The following is a 16,506-nucleotide window of genomic DNA, read 5'->3' on the forward strand; positions in this document are numbered from 1 at the left end:
AAAAAAAAAAAAGCAAAAAATTAGCCAGGTGTGGTAGCACACACCTGTAATCCCAGCTACTTGGGAGACTGAGGTGGGAGAATCACTTGAACCTGGGAGGCAGAGGTTGCAGTGAGCTGAGATCATATCACTGCACTCCAGCCTGGTGACAGAGTGAGATCCTATCTCAAAATAGATATATATTTCCCATACACACATGTATGTATGTATGTATGTATGGGAAACCAGGACTGATATTCAAGATATTTAATGTCTGGCACCATGTAAGTATCAATCAGCCAGGGTAGAGGCCAGCTATACATGGTCAATGTGGGAACATCCCAGTTGGGTGCCAGCCCTGTAGGAGACTGCCTGGGCCACTGACTCATTCTGAAGTTATTGGCTAATTAATACGATCTTACCAGAAAAAAAACCCATTACAATCAAATATCTAGCTTTTCTTTTGACAATATATTCAATTACATAAAAATTTGATGAATAAGTAAAGCTCAAAACATTTTTGGTTATTCCACAAATATAATATATGTACTAATAATTTTACGGCCCGGGCGCGGTGGCTCACGCCTGGAATCCCAGCACTTTGAGAGGCCAAGGTGGGTGCATCACGAAGTCAGGAGATCGAGACCATCCTGGCTAATACAGTGAAACCCCGTTTCTACTAAAAATACAAAAAATTTTGCCCAATTCATTTTAGTAGCTACTGAGTAAGAAAATGCTAATCTATAATCCTTTTATTAAAAATCCCACTGACTTCCTTATTTAAGTGAACTGGTACTATCCCTATTTAATTAGTATCTATAGACGCAATCAGTTTGAACTATAGCATATAGTGTAACATATATTCTAGATAAGGTAATGTTATAGATACTATTTTCTTTTCAACTTCTACACAAAGTTTCTGAAATAAAACAGAACAGAATCCAAAGCCAAGATCAGAGTCCTAGAATAACCTGATTTATTACCAGAGCCGCTACCCCCACTTCTGTCTATATAATGCGCTCAACAACGCCACAGGGCAGCGTTCTGTTGTCTCCTTATGTCACACGCTGCCAAGTACTTAGAGCACAGGGCGTCTTGGTCAACAGAGTTCAGCCATCACTGGCGGCTTGCCTCCTGTGCCTGGTGGTCACACCAGCAATCCAAAGCGCCTTGGGAATGTTAACAACAAACCCATTTATTTTGCATACCCTTTGACAGCAATTTCACTTTCAGCAATTTATCTAGGTAAATACAACTTCTATAAGGACACTGACTATCCTCCATTGTTATTATCCGTTATTATCCACTGATTGCTGCCGGGATGGTAAACAAGGCTTAGAGCAGCCCCTGCACATGCAAGTTCTAGATACATGCCCTGGGAAATGCACAAGCATGCAAAAACTTCGCAGATATCATTCTTCTCCCCTAGCATGTTGTCTTCCCTATCAGAAACGCCCTTGCTTGCCCACTTCGTTTCAGTAATTCTGATCACTTCTGTACATATGGCCTGGGGGGAAGTTTTCCTTGTCCTGACAGATCAATGTTCCAATGCACTCTCCAGGCTGCATGCACTTCTTCCTGCCTCTTACCAAAGCCCTAACATTACACTGATGCGTGTGTCTGTCTTATTTTATTTTGCATGTTCGTCACAGTATTCCCAGTATAAATAACTGGGAATGGCCCACAGTAGGTGTTCAAAAGATGTTGAATGAATAAATACAGTAACAGTCATCATCACAGTGCTCACACAAAATAAGGAATTGAGTGAGTAAATGAGAATAGTCATAAGACAAAATACTGCACTCAAAAATTACAGGACAGAAGACTAATCATATGGAAATTCTAGAGACGGACAGTAGTGGTGGTTGCACAAAAATGTGAATGTACTTAATGCCACTGAACTGTACACTTAAAATGGTAAACAATATATATATTTCACCATAATACAAAATAAATATATTTTTTAACATTAATGATTAAAATACTTAGCAAAAAGAGCTTCAAAATATATCATACAACTTCTGTAGGAAAATACATTGAGTACCAGAAAAAAAGGAAAACTATAAAGGTATATACCAAAATAGTAACAGTGATATTTCAGGTAGAGATATTAAACATTTTCACTTCCCTCTTTTAACGGTATTTTCTAAATATAATGTGTTTCTACATTAAACACTTTATTTTAAAAAATTACAATTTTGAAAACAACTGTAATTTACCATTCTTGTGGACATAAAATGACTCTCAGTATGAGACACACTCTAATTAAATGTTTCCTTTTGAAAGTGAGGATCCAGGAATGCAGCCGGAGGTAAGTGAGTACTTGTAACAAATGGCTCTCACCTTCCGCTGTTGCCTTTCTCATCCTCCTCCTCTTCATTATCTGAAGCTAAGAAAGGAACTGCAGCCAAATCTTCCTCCTCTGCCCGGATCCGTCCCAGCAGGATGAGACCATGGATTTTACAATCAATTCCTGAGCTCCTGCACTGCTTTATGGCAATTTCAATATACCTGTGATACTAGACACAAAAAACTTTGTAGAATCAAGCATATTAGATCCTCTAACTGGAGAGCGGGGTGTGTGAGACATGAACATGTACACACAGTTAGAGCTCCTTTACTTCAGTTCTGGAAATACCAACTGAGTTACTCAAAGTTAATGCAGCCACATCTGAGTAATGTTTGCTTCAAAAGAAGTGATCAACTCATCGAGATGTCTACCTGAGGCATGAGACACTCACTGATTTTCTCCCTAAAAGTTTTAAATAGGATGACAGCCTTACTGAATGACTGCAAACTCTTCTGTCTTAGAGCTTTCTTGAACCAAGATGCCTTAACTAAGGAAGAGATAAAATGTCAAGTAGTAACAGACCTTTCATCCTTTTTAAAACATAAAACAGATTTGAATATACACAAATTAGAACAAATAGTACAAAGAACTCCATGACTCCATGACCCAGCTCAACAGTTACCAACATGTGACCAATCTTGTTCAGATGTGGATTATCATTTAAAAATTCTAGGCGGCCGGGCGCGGTGGCTCAAGCCTGTAATCCCAGCACTTTGGGAGGCTGAGACGGGCGGATCACGAGGTCAGGAGATCGAGACCATCCTGGCTAACACGGTGAAACGCCGTCTCTACTAAAAATACAAAAAACTAGCCGGGTGAGGTGGCGGCACCTGTAGTCCCAGCTACTCCGGAGGCTGAGGCAGGAGAATGGTGTAAACCCGGGGGTGTAAGACTGGGACGGCGGAGCTTGCACGTGAGCTGAGATCGGCCGCACTGCACCGGCCAGCCCGGCGACACAGAGCAAGACTTCGTCTCAAAAAAAAAAAAAAAAAAAAAAAAACAAAAAAACAAAATCTAGGCATTATGTGTTTCCAGAACGTCAGCTATACCTATCACTGATTGAAGGAGGCCTTGGGTTTATTTGTGTTATTGGCTTTTTGTTTTTTTTTTTTTTCGGTTTTTTTTTTTTGAGATGGAATCTGACTTGTTGCCCAGACTGGAGTGCAGTGGTACAATCTTGGCTCACTGCAACCTCGGCCTCCTGGGTTCAAGCAATTCTCCAACCTCAGCCTCCTGAGTAGCTGGGACCATAGACGCGTGCCACCACACCTGGCTAATTTTTTGTATTTTTAGTAGAGACAGGGTTTCACCATGTTGGCCAGGCTGGTCTTGAACTTCTAACCTCAGGTGATCCACCTGCCTCAGCCTCCCAAAGTGCTGGGATTACAGGCATGAGCCACCGCGCCTGGCCGGAATTAAGGAGTTTTTTGAAAAACATATCCACATTGCTATTATCATAGCACAAACAATAATTCCCATATCATCCAATATGCTACAGTCATCAAACTTTTCTGATTATCTCATGTCATTCTATTGTTGCCTCATTCAAATCAGAACACAAGCAAGACCCAACCTTCCTCTGTTCTGCCTTTGCCATGCATTTAGTGGAGCTAGTCTATTTGTCCTGCAAATGTCCCACACCACATGTGGCAGACATTCTTCTCCCCTGGTATGCATGCCTGTTGTGGTATTAACAACATTCCTCTATCCCTGTATTTCATGTGAACAAAGAGGGATGTGTCTGGAAGCGCACACTAACAATTACTTTTTATTGCCTAAACGACCTGATCAAACCTCAAGATCTACCATTTCATAGGAAATACAGGTTGACCACCGCCACAGGGATGCAAAAGCCAAGCTGAGAATATAAAGAATGCTACGGGAAAAAATTACTGTTTCTTTTTTCTTTAGCAAGGAAAAAAAAACCAAGAGAGGCTAAAGTGTAGTGTAGAATGCAAACATCATCTGAATCAAGATTCACACAAACCAACTGCAAAAGGACGTTTACAAGATAACTAGGAAAATCTGGACACTGACTGGATATTATATGACATTAAAGAGTAATTGTTGGCCGGCCGCGGTGGCTCACGCCTGTAACCCCAGCACTTTGGGAGGCCGAGGCGGGCTGATCACGAGGTCAGGAGATCAAGACCATCCTGGCTAACACGGTGAAACCCCATCTCTACTAAAAATACGAAAACAAAATTAGCCGGGCATGGTGGCGGGCACCTACAGTCCAGCTACTCGGGAGACTGAGGCTGGAGAATGGCGTGAACCCGGGAGGCGGAGCTTGCAGTGAGCCGAGATCACGCCACTGCACTCCAGCCTGGGCGACAGAGCGAGAACCATCTCAAAAAAAAAAGTAATTATTAGAGGTGTGATAATGGTATCAGGGTTATATTTTGTTAAGCCCTGTTAGAGATGAATATTAAAGCAAGTGCTCCTGAAATAAGATCTTGCTGAGGCAGGGAAGTGAGGTGGGAGGCAGGAAGTGAAACATGACTGGCAAAATGTAGATAAATGTTGAAGCTGGGTCACAGGTTTGTGGGGGTTCCAGCATACTTTCTATTTTTGTTTACATGTTAGAAAATTCCTGGCTAGATGTGGTGCCTCATGCTTGTAAATCCCAGCACTTTGGGAGGCCAAAGTGGGCAGATCACCTGAGGTCAGGAGTTTGAGACCAGCCTGGCCAACATGACAAAACTCCATCTCTACTAAAAATACAAAAATTAGCCGGGTGAGGTGGCGGGCACCTGTAATCCCAGCTACTTGGGAGGCTGCAGCAGGAGAATTACTTGAACCCGGGAGGCAGAGGTTGCAGAGAGCTGAGATCTGCCACTGCACTCCAGCCTGGGGGACAGAGTGAGATTCAGTCTCAAAAAAAAGAAAAGAAAATTCCATAACAAACTACTTGTATAGCAAGGGCCATGCTTAACATTCAGTGGCCCCACATAAATGGTATGTTCTAGTTCTTTGGTCAGTTGGGGACATGCAGGTTAGGTCAGGAGTTTTCCATTTACTCACAATGCTTCGTATTTCTCATGTACATGACATACACTAAATATCACAGGATAAATTGTTTTGAATTGAAAATTTCTTGAATTAAAGTAAACATACCTTTTATGAATTATCTCAGTTGTTGATTTAATTAATTAGTTATTGGTTTGGTAAAGTAAAAATATACTCTGAACTACATAACTAAGGCACTCTACAGGCTGTATTCGGTTACACTGTAATAAGTTACCAGTAAAATGCATTAAAATTCAAGATTAATTTTTTCAGAAAATTCAATATTCTCTTTCATTTTATAATTTGCCAATTTCTTCACTTATTAGCAACACTGGTATTGACTATAATGAATCAGTGTATTACAAAATAGTTCAATGACATTCCAGAATAAATGGTGACTATAGTGAATGTACTACATATTTCAAAATAGCTAAAAGAAGATTTTAAATGTTCTCACCACAAAAAAGTGATAAATATTTGAGGTGATGGACACATTATTTAGCATGATTTGATCATTCCACAAAGTATACATGTAACAAAACATCACAGTGTTCTGCAAAAATATATGCAAATTATTACAAATTACTATTTGTCAATTAAAACTAAAATAAAACTTTTTTAAAATGAAGTTAGCTGCATTTAATAATTTAAAATAAACTCATCTGTTATAAACTTTAAATGAATACAAAATCAACTACTTGATATTTTTATCTGCTATCATTCTATTTAGTCTACACAAGACAACAGTATAGATAGTACAAAAATCTGTCTTAATTTGTCTTATTTTACATATATTCAATGTATTAAAATCGTGCTGACATCGTATGTGGACAGATTTACTGAAAATTTGAGAGACAGAGAATTGCTGGTCTGTAGTACATGGGTACTGTTTAAAAGAACCTTCACTGACTTTTTCAAACTTTTCCAGAGATAAACTTAGACTCATTTTGACAGTTGCCTTATTACCAAAAAATTGCCACTCCGTGACAAGTTCAGCACTTGATGCCAATAGGTGTGACAACAAGAAAGCAACTTCAGCGTCACACATGTGGTCAGGAAAACCACCAGAAACTAAGAGATTTTTAATGAAAACCAAAGTGTTCAGATGCAAACAGCAACCTGAAATGCCTGATGACAACTTTTGCCAGGAGCACTTACCCAGCATACCTTTGCTACCAAAGAAAGTGAGAATGAAATTTATTTTGCTTCCTTTTCAAGCTGATCTGTTAAGCAGCAAATTCAAGTTGCGTAAAATAAGTTGTATCTTTTAAAGTGTCAAAATTTAAAACAGATAAAACTAATTATTTAAAGGGGGGAAAACTGGGCTCAATGCTAGCACAGAAATGGCCAAGTCACCTCCCTTGTCACTTGCAAATCATCCAAATGGAACACTACCATAGCTACTTACCTCTGTGCAGTCATTCAGAAGGGGCACTGTGGTGTCAGAAGGGTTAATATTGATTGTCTTTAGTTCAATAAGGTTATTCAGGGAATTTCCACCTAGGAAAAAATGGGTAAAGAATCAAACAAAGGCGTTTTTATTATAGAAGGTACTTCTTTTTAGGTAAACTAACTGAATTACCTGACACTACAACCAGGGACGGCATGTAGCTACTGTCAGCAGGATCTACGATCATTTTTAACCTATGAACAAGAACATCTGGGAAAATCTCCAAACGAATCCAGTGCTTTAGAAAAACAAAAATCACATTCTCAGTTAGCAAAATTCAGCTATATTTTAGCTACTACAATAGTATCATTGAAGCTTGAATCTACATGAGATTTTTTCAATATAAAATGTGGCATGAGAGAGAATTTTCCCTCACCCTAGCAGCAACAAGAATATTCTACCTCATTCTTTGATCATTAGAGAAAAGTCTCACTCTAAGCCCCAGAAACAGTGTATCTATATACTCCTGGCCTAGGGTGGTCCTTTTACCCACCAAGTGAGTGACAGAAAACACTAGAGTCGAGATGGAGAAAGGCCCTGTCCTCAAGTCTGACCTGTGTGCCCATGAGGTGCCCCTACGGGTTGGTGTAATCACAACAGCACTCTGATGTGCAACACAAATTTGCTAGACTATACTAGAAAAACTTCTAACCAGAAGCAAATCTGAATTCATACATTTTATGCGGGAGAGGAGGAAAAAAAGCCCGACCACATCCTCTATCAAGTGGTCAGTTAGATAAAATCTACTACTCATATTGTTTAAACTTGGATGGTATTGAACTCTGTAATTTTGAAATAACTTATAAATTAAAATATAAAGTGAGTACTGACAGGTGCTACCAGCAAAACTTTGCAGGCTGCTCAAAGTTCATTTTGAAAATGTACAAGGCAAAACCACCCGTGTGAAGGTGCCCGCTGCTGTGCCCCATCACACGCTACCTTTCCTTGCGACCCTGATGACTGCCAGCAGGGCTCGCTGCCGTCGATGAGACGGGATGCCTGGTTCACGGAGGACGACACGTTCAGGCTCTTCACCATGCGGGACCAACTGTCCAGCAGCATGCCTGGCTGGCTGCTGTGGCAACGCTTCAGCTGTTTTCCAGAACGGCCACAAAATACCGCAGACTGACCTATTTCGTGATGGTCAAAAAGAGAATTAACCCTTGCTGAACTGGGGAGAAAGAAACATCCTGATCAGGCGGTCAAGAATATTACATAGTGAGGAGCTTCTTTCTAAAAGAAAAATAGAAAGTTTCAACCTGAAAGGAGCTAATAAATGCCACAAATGGCTTCCCTAGTCAAGATATATTACACCAATTTATGAGATGAAGTCCACATAATGGTATGATTTATTCTACTAAAACCTCCCAGGAAACAACAGCAGATTAATATATTTCCAAACAAACAGGATACAAATAAGCTGTGGGAAAAGTTCAATAACAGCACTCACAAAAACCATTCTTATTAAAAATGCTTTTGTAAATAAATACAAGGCAAAAAGTAAACTGTAAAGTGCTTCCACTTTCATTAATGGCAAATCTGGAATTCAACTGGCATTCCCCATCGAGGACAACTACTAAAGCCAGACAGAACACTCAAAAATAAATAAATCCTCTTCAAACTATCAGAATTCATGAGATAATAAAGAATTACAAGGTCAGAACCACCGGAAGACTCGAGGCAAATGGAGGTGTCAAGATGACACACACCATGGATCAGAGGCTGCTGTTCCCTGATGGCATCCCCAGGTTCCAAGCAAAGTCCCTGAGGGGGCACATTGCATTTCAACAGCTGCGTAAAGGGAAGGGAAAGGAACGGGGTCCAGAAAGACCAGAAAGGCTGAGGATGCCACAGAAATGCAACTCACCCTTGGAACCCCAACAGAAAATACCCCAAAAGTCAGGGTCAACTACGAAGGGTCTTTGGGTTTCCCTTTTTTTTCCTCAACAGATTGCAGCTCAGCATAAAATCACCTCGATCAATGAATGCTGATTAAGGTGAGCCCAGAGAGTCACTAACCTTTACCAAGTATCTCACAGAACAACCTTCTCTCCTCCATTCCTTGGAGAGTAACATTAGCCTCAAATTGAGTCAAGAAATAATTTTTTAAATACAATGTGCAGTGCATAATGACACATGTAGAGGCAAGAAAACGTGACTAAAAATTACCAGAAATGACAGGATAGAAACAGACCCACAAGGGCTCCATACACTGGAGTTAGAGACACAGACTTTAATATAATAACTATGCTCGCCGTGTTCAAAAAGATAGTATTTCAGCACAGAACCAAAAACTACTGAAAATAAAACAGAACTGATAAATCCAATAATTAAAATTAAGAACTTAATGAGTAAGTTAAGAACACACTGAACTCAGCTGAAGAGAAAGTAAAAATATCTGGAATGAAGAACTGAGGAGCAGAAGTTTAGAAAGCATAACAAGTAGGTAAAAGATTTGCAGGACAGAGGTTAGGCCTAACACAACTGAAAGAAGAGTCCCCTCCCAAAAAGGCAGAAAAGAGAATAGAGCAGAGGCAACATGTGAAGAAATACTGAAAGACAGAATTTTCCGAAACAGACAAAAGATGTCACGTCCCAGAAGCCCTACCAACCTCAAGAAAGATAAACATCTCCATGCACATGTAAAACCTGTGCAAGATGAAAACAAAAAGACCCTCTCAAAAGCAGACGAAGGAAAAATCAAAAGATTGATGGGCTTTAATGAATCACAATTAGACTTCCAGCCAACTTCAGGAGAAACAATATTAACCAAATTGCAGTGGAATAGTATTTTTAAAGTGCTGAAAGAAAACACCTAGCAAAAGACTTTTCAATAATAAAGAAATACATTTTCAGACATACAAAATACATAATTTGTAACCAACAAAGACACATTTTTAAAAATATTAAGGGGTATTTTCAGGCAGGAGACAAACAGTATAGATGGAAAATTAAAGAGGAAGAAAAAAGTGGAGAGAAATTACAAAGTATGCAGAAAATCTAAATGAATATTGACTACATAAAATCATCACATGCCCTGCATGTATTGTTTGATCCTTTGACTTTTTTTATTTTTTATTCTTTTTTTTTTTTGAGACGGAGTCTCCCTCTGTCACCCAGGCTGGCGTGCAGTGGTGCGATCTCGGCTCACTGCAAGCTCCGCCTCCCGGGTTAACGCCAGTCTCCAGCCTTAGCCTCCCGAGTAGCTGGGACTACAGGTGCCCGCCACCACGCCTGGCTAATTTATTATATTTTTTAGTAGAGATGAGGTTTCACCATGTTAGCCAGGATGGTCTCTATCTCCTGACCTCATGATCCGCCTGCCTCGGCCTCCCAAAGTGCTGGGATTACAGGAGTGGATCATGAGGTCGGGAGATCGAGACCATCCTGGCTAACACGGTGAAACCCCGTCTCTACCAAAAATACAAAAAATTAGCCGGGCGTGGTGGCGGGTACCTGTAGTCCCAGCTACTCGGGAGGCTGAGACAGGAGAATGGCGTGAACCCGGGAGGTGGAGCTTGCAGTGAGCCGAGATTGCACCACTGCACTCCAGCTTGGGTGACGTGAGCCACTGCACCTAGCTGATCCTTTGACATTTTATGAACATTTTCTGTGCACCTAAAAGAATGTCTTCCATAGTTCTGTTAGATGTGTATTTGTATAAAATGTATAAAATTTTAACTGGATGCGGTGGCTCATGCACATAACCCCAGCACTTTGGGAGGCCAAAGTGGGTGGACAGATCACATGAGGTCAGGAGTTCAAGACCAGCCTGGCCAACATGGTGAAATCTCACCTCTACTAAAAATATAAAAATTAGCCAGGCATGGTGGTGGGAGCCTGTAGTCCCAGCTACTTGGGAGGCTGAGGCAGGAGAATCGCTTGAACCCAGAAGATGGCAGTTGCAGTGAGCCAGGATCGCACTACTGCACTCCAACCTGGGCAACAGAGTGAGACTCCGTCTCAAAAAAAAGAAAAAAAAAAAAGTTAAATATGTTAAGAACATATAAATCAGAATGAAGATAAATGATGTCAAAGAGAACTAAGGTCTTTGCATTGTTTAGGAGGAGAATATACTAAATAATAATAGATTTAAATGAGTCAAAAATAGATGTTATAATTTATATCTTAAGTAACTACTAAAACTAAAAATGTATATAACAGATACACTCCTTACAGACAGAGTGAGACTCTGTCTCAAAAACATAATAATTAAAAAAAAATACAATAGTTAGCTGAGCTTGGTGGCACAGGCCTGTAATCCCAGCTACTTAGGAGGCTGAGATAGGAGAATCGCTTGAACCCGGGAGGTGGCGGTTACAGTGAGCCAGGATCATGCCACTGCACTCCAGCCTGGGCAACAGAGTGAGACTCTGTCTCACAAAGGAAAAAAGTGATATATGCATACAGTGGAATATTATTCAGCCACTAAAAAGGAGAACGTTCTGACACATGCTACAATATGGATGAAGCTTGAAGACATCAGGCTAAACACAAAAGGATAAATCTTATATGGTTCCATCTAGATGAGGTGTCTGGAGTGGTCATATTCATAGAGACCAAAGTCAGATTCAAGGTTACCAGGGGTGAGGTAGGGGGAAGTAGGGCAGTTAAATTGCTTACTGGGTATAGAGTTTTTCATCAGAGTGGTGAAAAGTTTTGGTAATAGACAGCTGTGATGGTTGTGCAACACTGTACTTAAGGTACTTAATACCCCGAATTATAAACTTCGAAAATGCTTAAATGGCTAATTTTAAGTTATATGTATTTTGCCACAATGAAAAATATAATAAAAGGTATATAAATTTTAAAACTCACTCTCCATCTAACCAATTCCACATGCCATGCAACTAAACAGTGACTAGTTTCTTGAGATTCTTTTAATGTTTTTTAATGGAAATACAAGCAAACAAGCCTAGTTATTCTATGTCTTTCCTGATACGCCATCTTGATTTTTTTTAAAAGCCAGCCAGTCATCAGTGGGTAGGACTGTCACTTCCATTTCACTGTATTCACTCTACAGAGTTCACCGAATACACAGGAACCTTAAAATAACAAATTCCAATACACTGTGGTCCACAGTAAGAACTTCTTCATTAATATTCGGTGGAAGAGAGAATATAAACATTCTGCCATACCTGGTTCATTTATTCTGCCAAATGTATGCCTGGTATTGTGTTTTTTGGTCTTGAAACACGTTTCACAAAAATCAAAGTCATCACAGTTTCTGCATTTGAATCTGGATCCATTGATAGGAAACATCTGACATCCATCACACCTATTTGTAAAACAGCAACGGAGTTAAGAAAGGTCATTTATTAAACTTAATTCAACAGAAAACCATTCGTCCCAAAGCAAATCTAGCAATCATAAAAACAACTCACGTAACCCCAGGATGAATACTGGGGACCAACTCCATTTCTGACAGCAACCCAGTCCAGTGAGACTGCTGGGGAAAGTCGACAATGATATCTTTTCCATTGGCACTGAAAGCTAGGACAGAATAGAAATCACCTGATCCATCTTCCTCTTCACCAATAAAACCTGAACCTAAAACTGCACCTAGCCATGTCACACAACATTGTAGTAATTTGTTTTTTACAGAGAGTATATCTTTTAGAGATAGGTACTAAAATACTTATGGATGAAATAATACATGATGTCAGTGACTGGTTTCAAAATAATCCCAAGAAGGGAGCATGAATAATTTTGGCCGTGAGGTGACGAATGTCAAAGCCAGGTAACGAGCACATGGAGGTTCGTTGTAAACTACATTCTTTACTTTTGTATTAGATTTAAAACAGGACATTTTGGTTTTTAATTCCACCAAGTCAACAATTCCATATACCACCTTTGGTATCTCAGGGAATAAAAACCACATTAATAAAGACTTATTTTGTCCTTTGATGAGAGCAATGTGTCACTCAAAACAAAGAAACCAAATTCTTATTTTTAAAATTTGTCGTTTTGATTTGCAAATACTTTAACAATCTCTTAAGCAAAGAACAATGTTTAAAGTAAAATATTAAATAATCCATTTGTTCTTATGTAACATGAGAAGCTCTAAGAACCTCTCACCACTGGGGAACCACCACCAATTGTGGCCATTTTCTAAGCGATTTGATGAAAAGAGAGCTTTCCACAAGGTTCAAACGAACAATCTCTTTATGGCATCAAGAGTTTATAAAACTATACACATACTTATTTCTCATGCAACTGTTAAAATGGACATAGTATACCTTTCAAAGTGTGCCACCGATTTGATTTGGAATCTCAATAGTATCATATTAAATATAATCTGAGAATTGTTTCCAGTTCCTAATTCTCATCATTAGCACATCTCCATGTCTTAAATTCAGTCCTAAATTTTTATATAGCATGAAAAAGAGAGCCAGGCGTGGTGGCTCACACCTGTAATCCCAACACTTTGGGAGACCGAGATGGGCGGATCAATAGGTAAGGAGTTTGAGACCAGCCTGGCCAACACGGTGAAACCCTGTCTCTACTAAAAATACAAAAATTAGCCAGGCATGGTGGTGGGCACCTGTATTCCCAGCTACTCTGGAGCCTGAGACCGGAGAATTGCTTAAACCCGGGGGCGGAGATTGCAGTGAGCCGAGATGGCCCCACTGCACTCCAGCCTGGTCAGTGGGGAGAAAGAAAAGCCGTCCTGACAGTCAGGAGCTGGCCTGTTAATGTCAGTGTTAGGCCATTTCACAGAACAACTGACAGGACAAGTTTACAGAACACCAGCATCAGACAAGGCCACTCTGTGACTGATGGATCAAGGCACAACCAAAACCCCTCCTTAACCATGTATGATTAAAGTCGATTCTAATCCAAACCACAAACAACCACAAACCACCACACAGTTCCCTATCTGGTGATATGAATGACTGCTTCCTTACCAATCACGACTTTAGCATGGCTCCATTCTTTCTGCCTGCTAGGTAAATTTATTAAGACACCCTGTCTTAGAATTACCCCTGCTTCTTCGACCCCTCCCCCAAATACCCAACATAAACTTCATTAGTCCTCACTTACTCCCTCTGATGGAGACACCCATTCCCCAAGGTGTGTGTTCTCCTGCCCTGCAATGAGTTAATATTAATAAATCTGACTGTTTCACTGCAGGTGAGTTCCTCAGTAGCCTTTGGCAGAAGGCACTGACAAGCAAAAGAACACTCTATCCCTTTCCTCACACTTGTTTTCTTTCTTGTGTGCTTAAACAAAAAGAAATACTGAGTACACATGCGTTAATGAAAAGTTAACATCAGGAATTTTGTGACCCAGATAATATTACCTTTCACAACCCCCACACTCTGATGAGTCACAGATCCCCACTTGTATTTCGGTGTGGCAACAGAGGCTTTGACCCGCACTTTATCGCCAATCTTGATGTGAGAAGAAGAACTTGGTGGAGGATAGCCTACAGATTTCAATAGCAGATCGTTATAATCAGCATTCATTTATAGGAATTCTGTCTCTAAGAAAAAGCAAAAGCACTGAACAAAGAATGTGCTCACCTATAAGTTCCACATGAATGTACCTAACCCAGTAGGTACCCCCTTTCTGCTGCCAGTCACACTGCACATTGAGATCATGCAATCCATCTCTGTCCAGCTTGATGACTTTGCCAACGTCGCCTTCACACACTTCTTCATACGCTCGGCAGCATCTAACCATCATTCCCACCTAGAATTAAAACGAAATTGGACATCCAGTCCATCTGCACACAGGTGAAATGAGTCATGATAAGTGGTATTACTCTATTATTAATAAAGAATTTTGATTGGGCATGGTGGCTCACATCTGTAATCCTAGCACTTTGGGAGGCTGAGGCAGGAGGATCGCTTGAGCTCAGGAGTTTGAGACAAACCTGGGCAACATAGTGAAATGCCATCTCTACCAAAACTACAAAAATTAGCCGGGCGTGGTGGCGCATGCCTGTGGTCCCAGCTACTTGGAAGACTGAGTTGAGAGGACTGCTTGAGCCTGGAAGGTGGAGGTTACAATGAGCCAAGAGCACACCACTGCATTCCAGCCTGAGTGACAAAGTGAGATCCCAGCGCCAAAAAAAAAGAAGAATTTCATCTAGCACCCAGAGTGCATTCTAAGTATTACTTAATGCTAAAGTGAACAGAAACTCTTTAGAAAACTGGCTGGCTTTGTGTCTCAGGCAGGAAATATATAGGAAGAGCCTGGATCAACTTGTGTCATAAAGCAAGAGAGCTTTCAAAGATTACGAGGTTCACTTAAAAGCATCCTCTGATCATCAAAAACATAACAGTGGAAACATCACACCCTAAAAGCCAAGGATTGGTCATCATGATAACATGGAAAACAAAGCTTCCTGGTCATCTTTACACACAGCAGAACATCACTCTGAAAACTGATAAAGTCTCCCTATATTATCAAGAGTAACCAAGATTAATAACAAAGCTTTTTTCCCAGAAGAGAATTCCAGCTAACGAACTCAGAAAAGATGAAGTTAGAAAATCACTATGGTGCAGCCCCTAATGATAGGTCTAGCTGATGACACTAATGCCTACTGGAGCTATGAGATGGACAATTAATACAGAATGTCATCAAGGACGGAGCAGGCTGACAAGACCTCACCCACCCAAACCTGTTTGCCTGTTGAGAAGGGGCAGGAGGGAGTACATGCCTATGAAGCTTCCTGCCTGAGATTCGGCCTGATCCAACCACACTCCAACCCTAACTCCTACTGTATTGGAGAAACAGGGAGACAGGAAGATGTTAGCCAACACCACAAAGAAGCCACCACCCAATCCAGACTATAAGACATTTGGAAGACATAGTTTCACCCACAAAGAAACAGCATGAAAGGAGAAGAAGGGAGAAGGAGGGTTACTATGAAATGAATGTTTGTGTCCCCCGTGAAATTCATGAAGTCCCAACTCCTAATGTGGTTGTATTAGGAGACAGGGCCTCTAAGGAGGTCATTAAGGTAAAATCAGGTCCTAAGAGTGGGGATCTGACCCAACAGGATTAGGGTCTTTATAAGAGACTCCAGACCAGGCACAGTGGCTCACGCCTGTAATCCCAGCACTTTGGGAGACCAAGGCAGGCAGATAACCTGAGGTCAGGAGATCGAGACCAGCCTGATCAACATGGAGAAACCTCGTCTCTACTAAAAATATAAAATTAACCAGGAGTGGTGGTGCATGTCTGTAATCTCAGCTACCCGAGAGGCTGAGGCAGGAGAATCACTTGAACCCAGGAGGCGGAGGTTGCAGTGAGCCAAGATCGTGTCACTGTGCTCCAGCCTAGGCAACAAGAGCAATACTTCATTTCCAAAAAAAAAAAACAGACACCAGTCCTCCCCTGTTAGCTCCAGCTCCCCACATCCCCAGCCCCACATCCACAGGAGGACACAGCAAGAAGGCAGCCACCTGGCTGGGCACGATGGCTCACGCCTATAATCCCAGCACTTTGGGAGGCCAAGGCAGGCGGATCACAAGGTCAGGAGATCAAGACCATCCTGGCTAACATGGTAAAACCCCTTCTCTTCTAAAATACAAAAAAATTAGCCGGGCGTGGTGGCAGGCGCCTGTAGTCCCAGCTACTTGGGAGGTTGAGGCAGGAGAATGGCGTGAACCCGGGAGGCGGAGCTTGCAGTGAGTGGAGATTGCACCACCGCACTCTAGCCTGGGCGACAGAGCAAGACTCCATCTCAAAAAAAAAAAAAAAAAAA

The 16,506-nt window shown here is 41.0% G+C and overlaps 1 protein-coding gene across 1 annotated transcript in view; it reads right to left on the reverse strand.

Annotated features, from left to right (window-relative positions):
* The window catches only part of LOC108516528 (E3 ubiquitin-protein ligase HERC2-like), a 73,008-nt gene that overhangs the window by 9,894 nt on the left and 46,608 nt on the right, over positions 1–16,506 (reverse strand). Inside the window, 8 exon segments of the mRNA XM_017854080.1 lie at positions 2,323–2,498; positions 6,747–6,838; positions 6,921–7,026; positions 7,728–7,918; positions 11,927–12,066; positions 12,173–12,281; positions 14,092–14,217; positions 14,315–14,483. Coding sequence (XP_017709569.1) covers positions 2,323–2,498; positions 6,747–6,838; positions 6,921–7,026; positions 7,728–7,918; positions 11,927–12,066; positions 12,173–12,281; positions 14,092–14,217; positions 14,315–14,483 — 1,109 coding nt within the window.

The sequence above is a fragment of the Rhinopithecus bieti genome, unplaced genomic scaffold (assembly GCF_001698545.2).
Source record: "Rhinopithecus bieti isolate Rb0 unplaced genomic scaffold, ASM169854v2 scaffold_38649, whole genome shotgun sequence".
Classification (NCBI taxonomy): domain Eukaryota; kingdom Metazoa; phylum Chordata; class Mammalia; order Primates; family Cercopithecidae; genus Rhinopithecus; species Rhinopithecus bieti.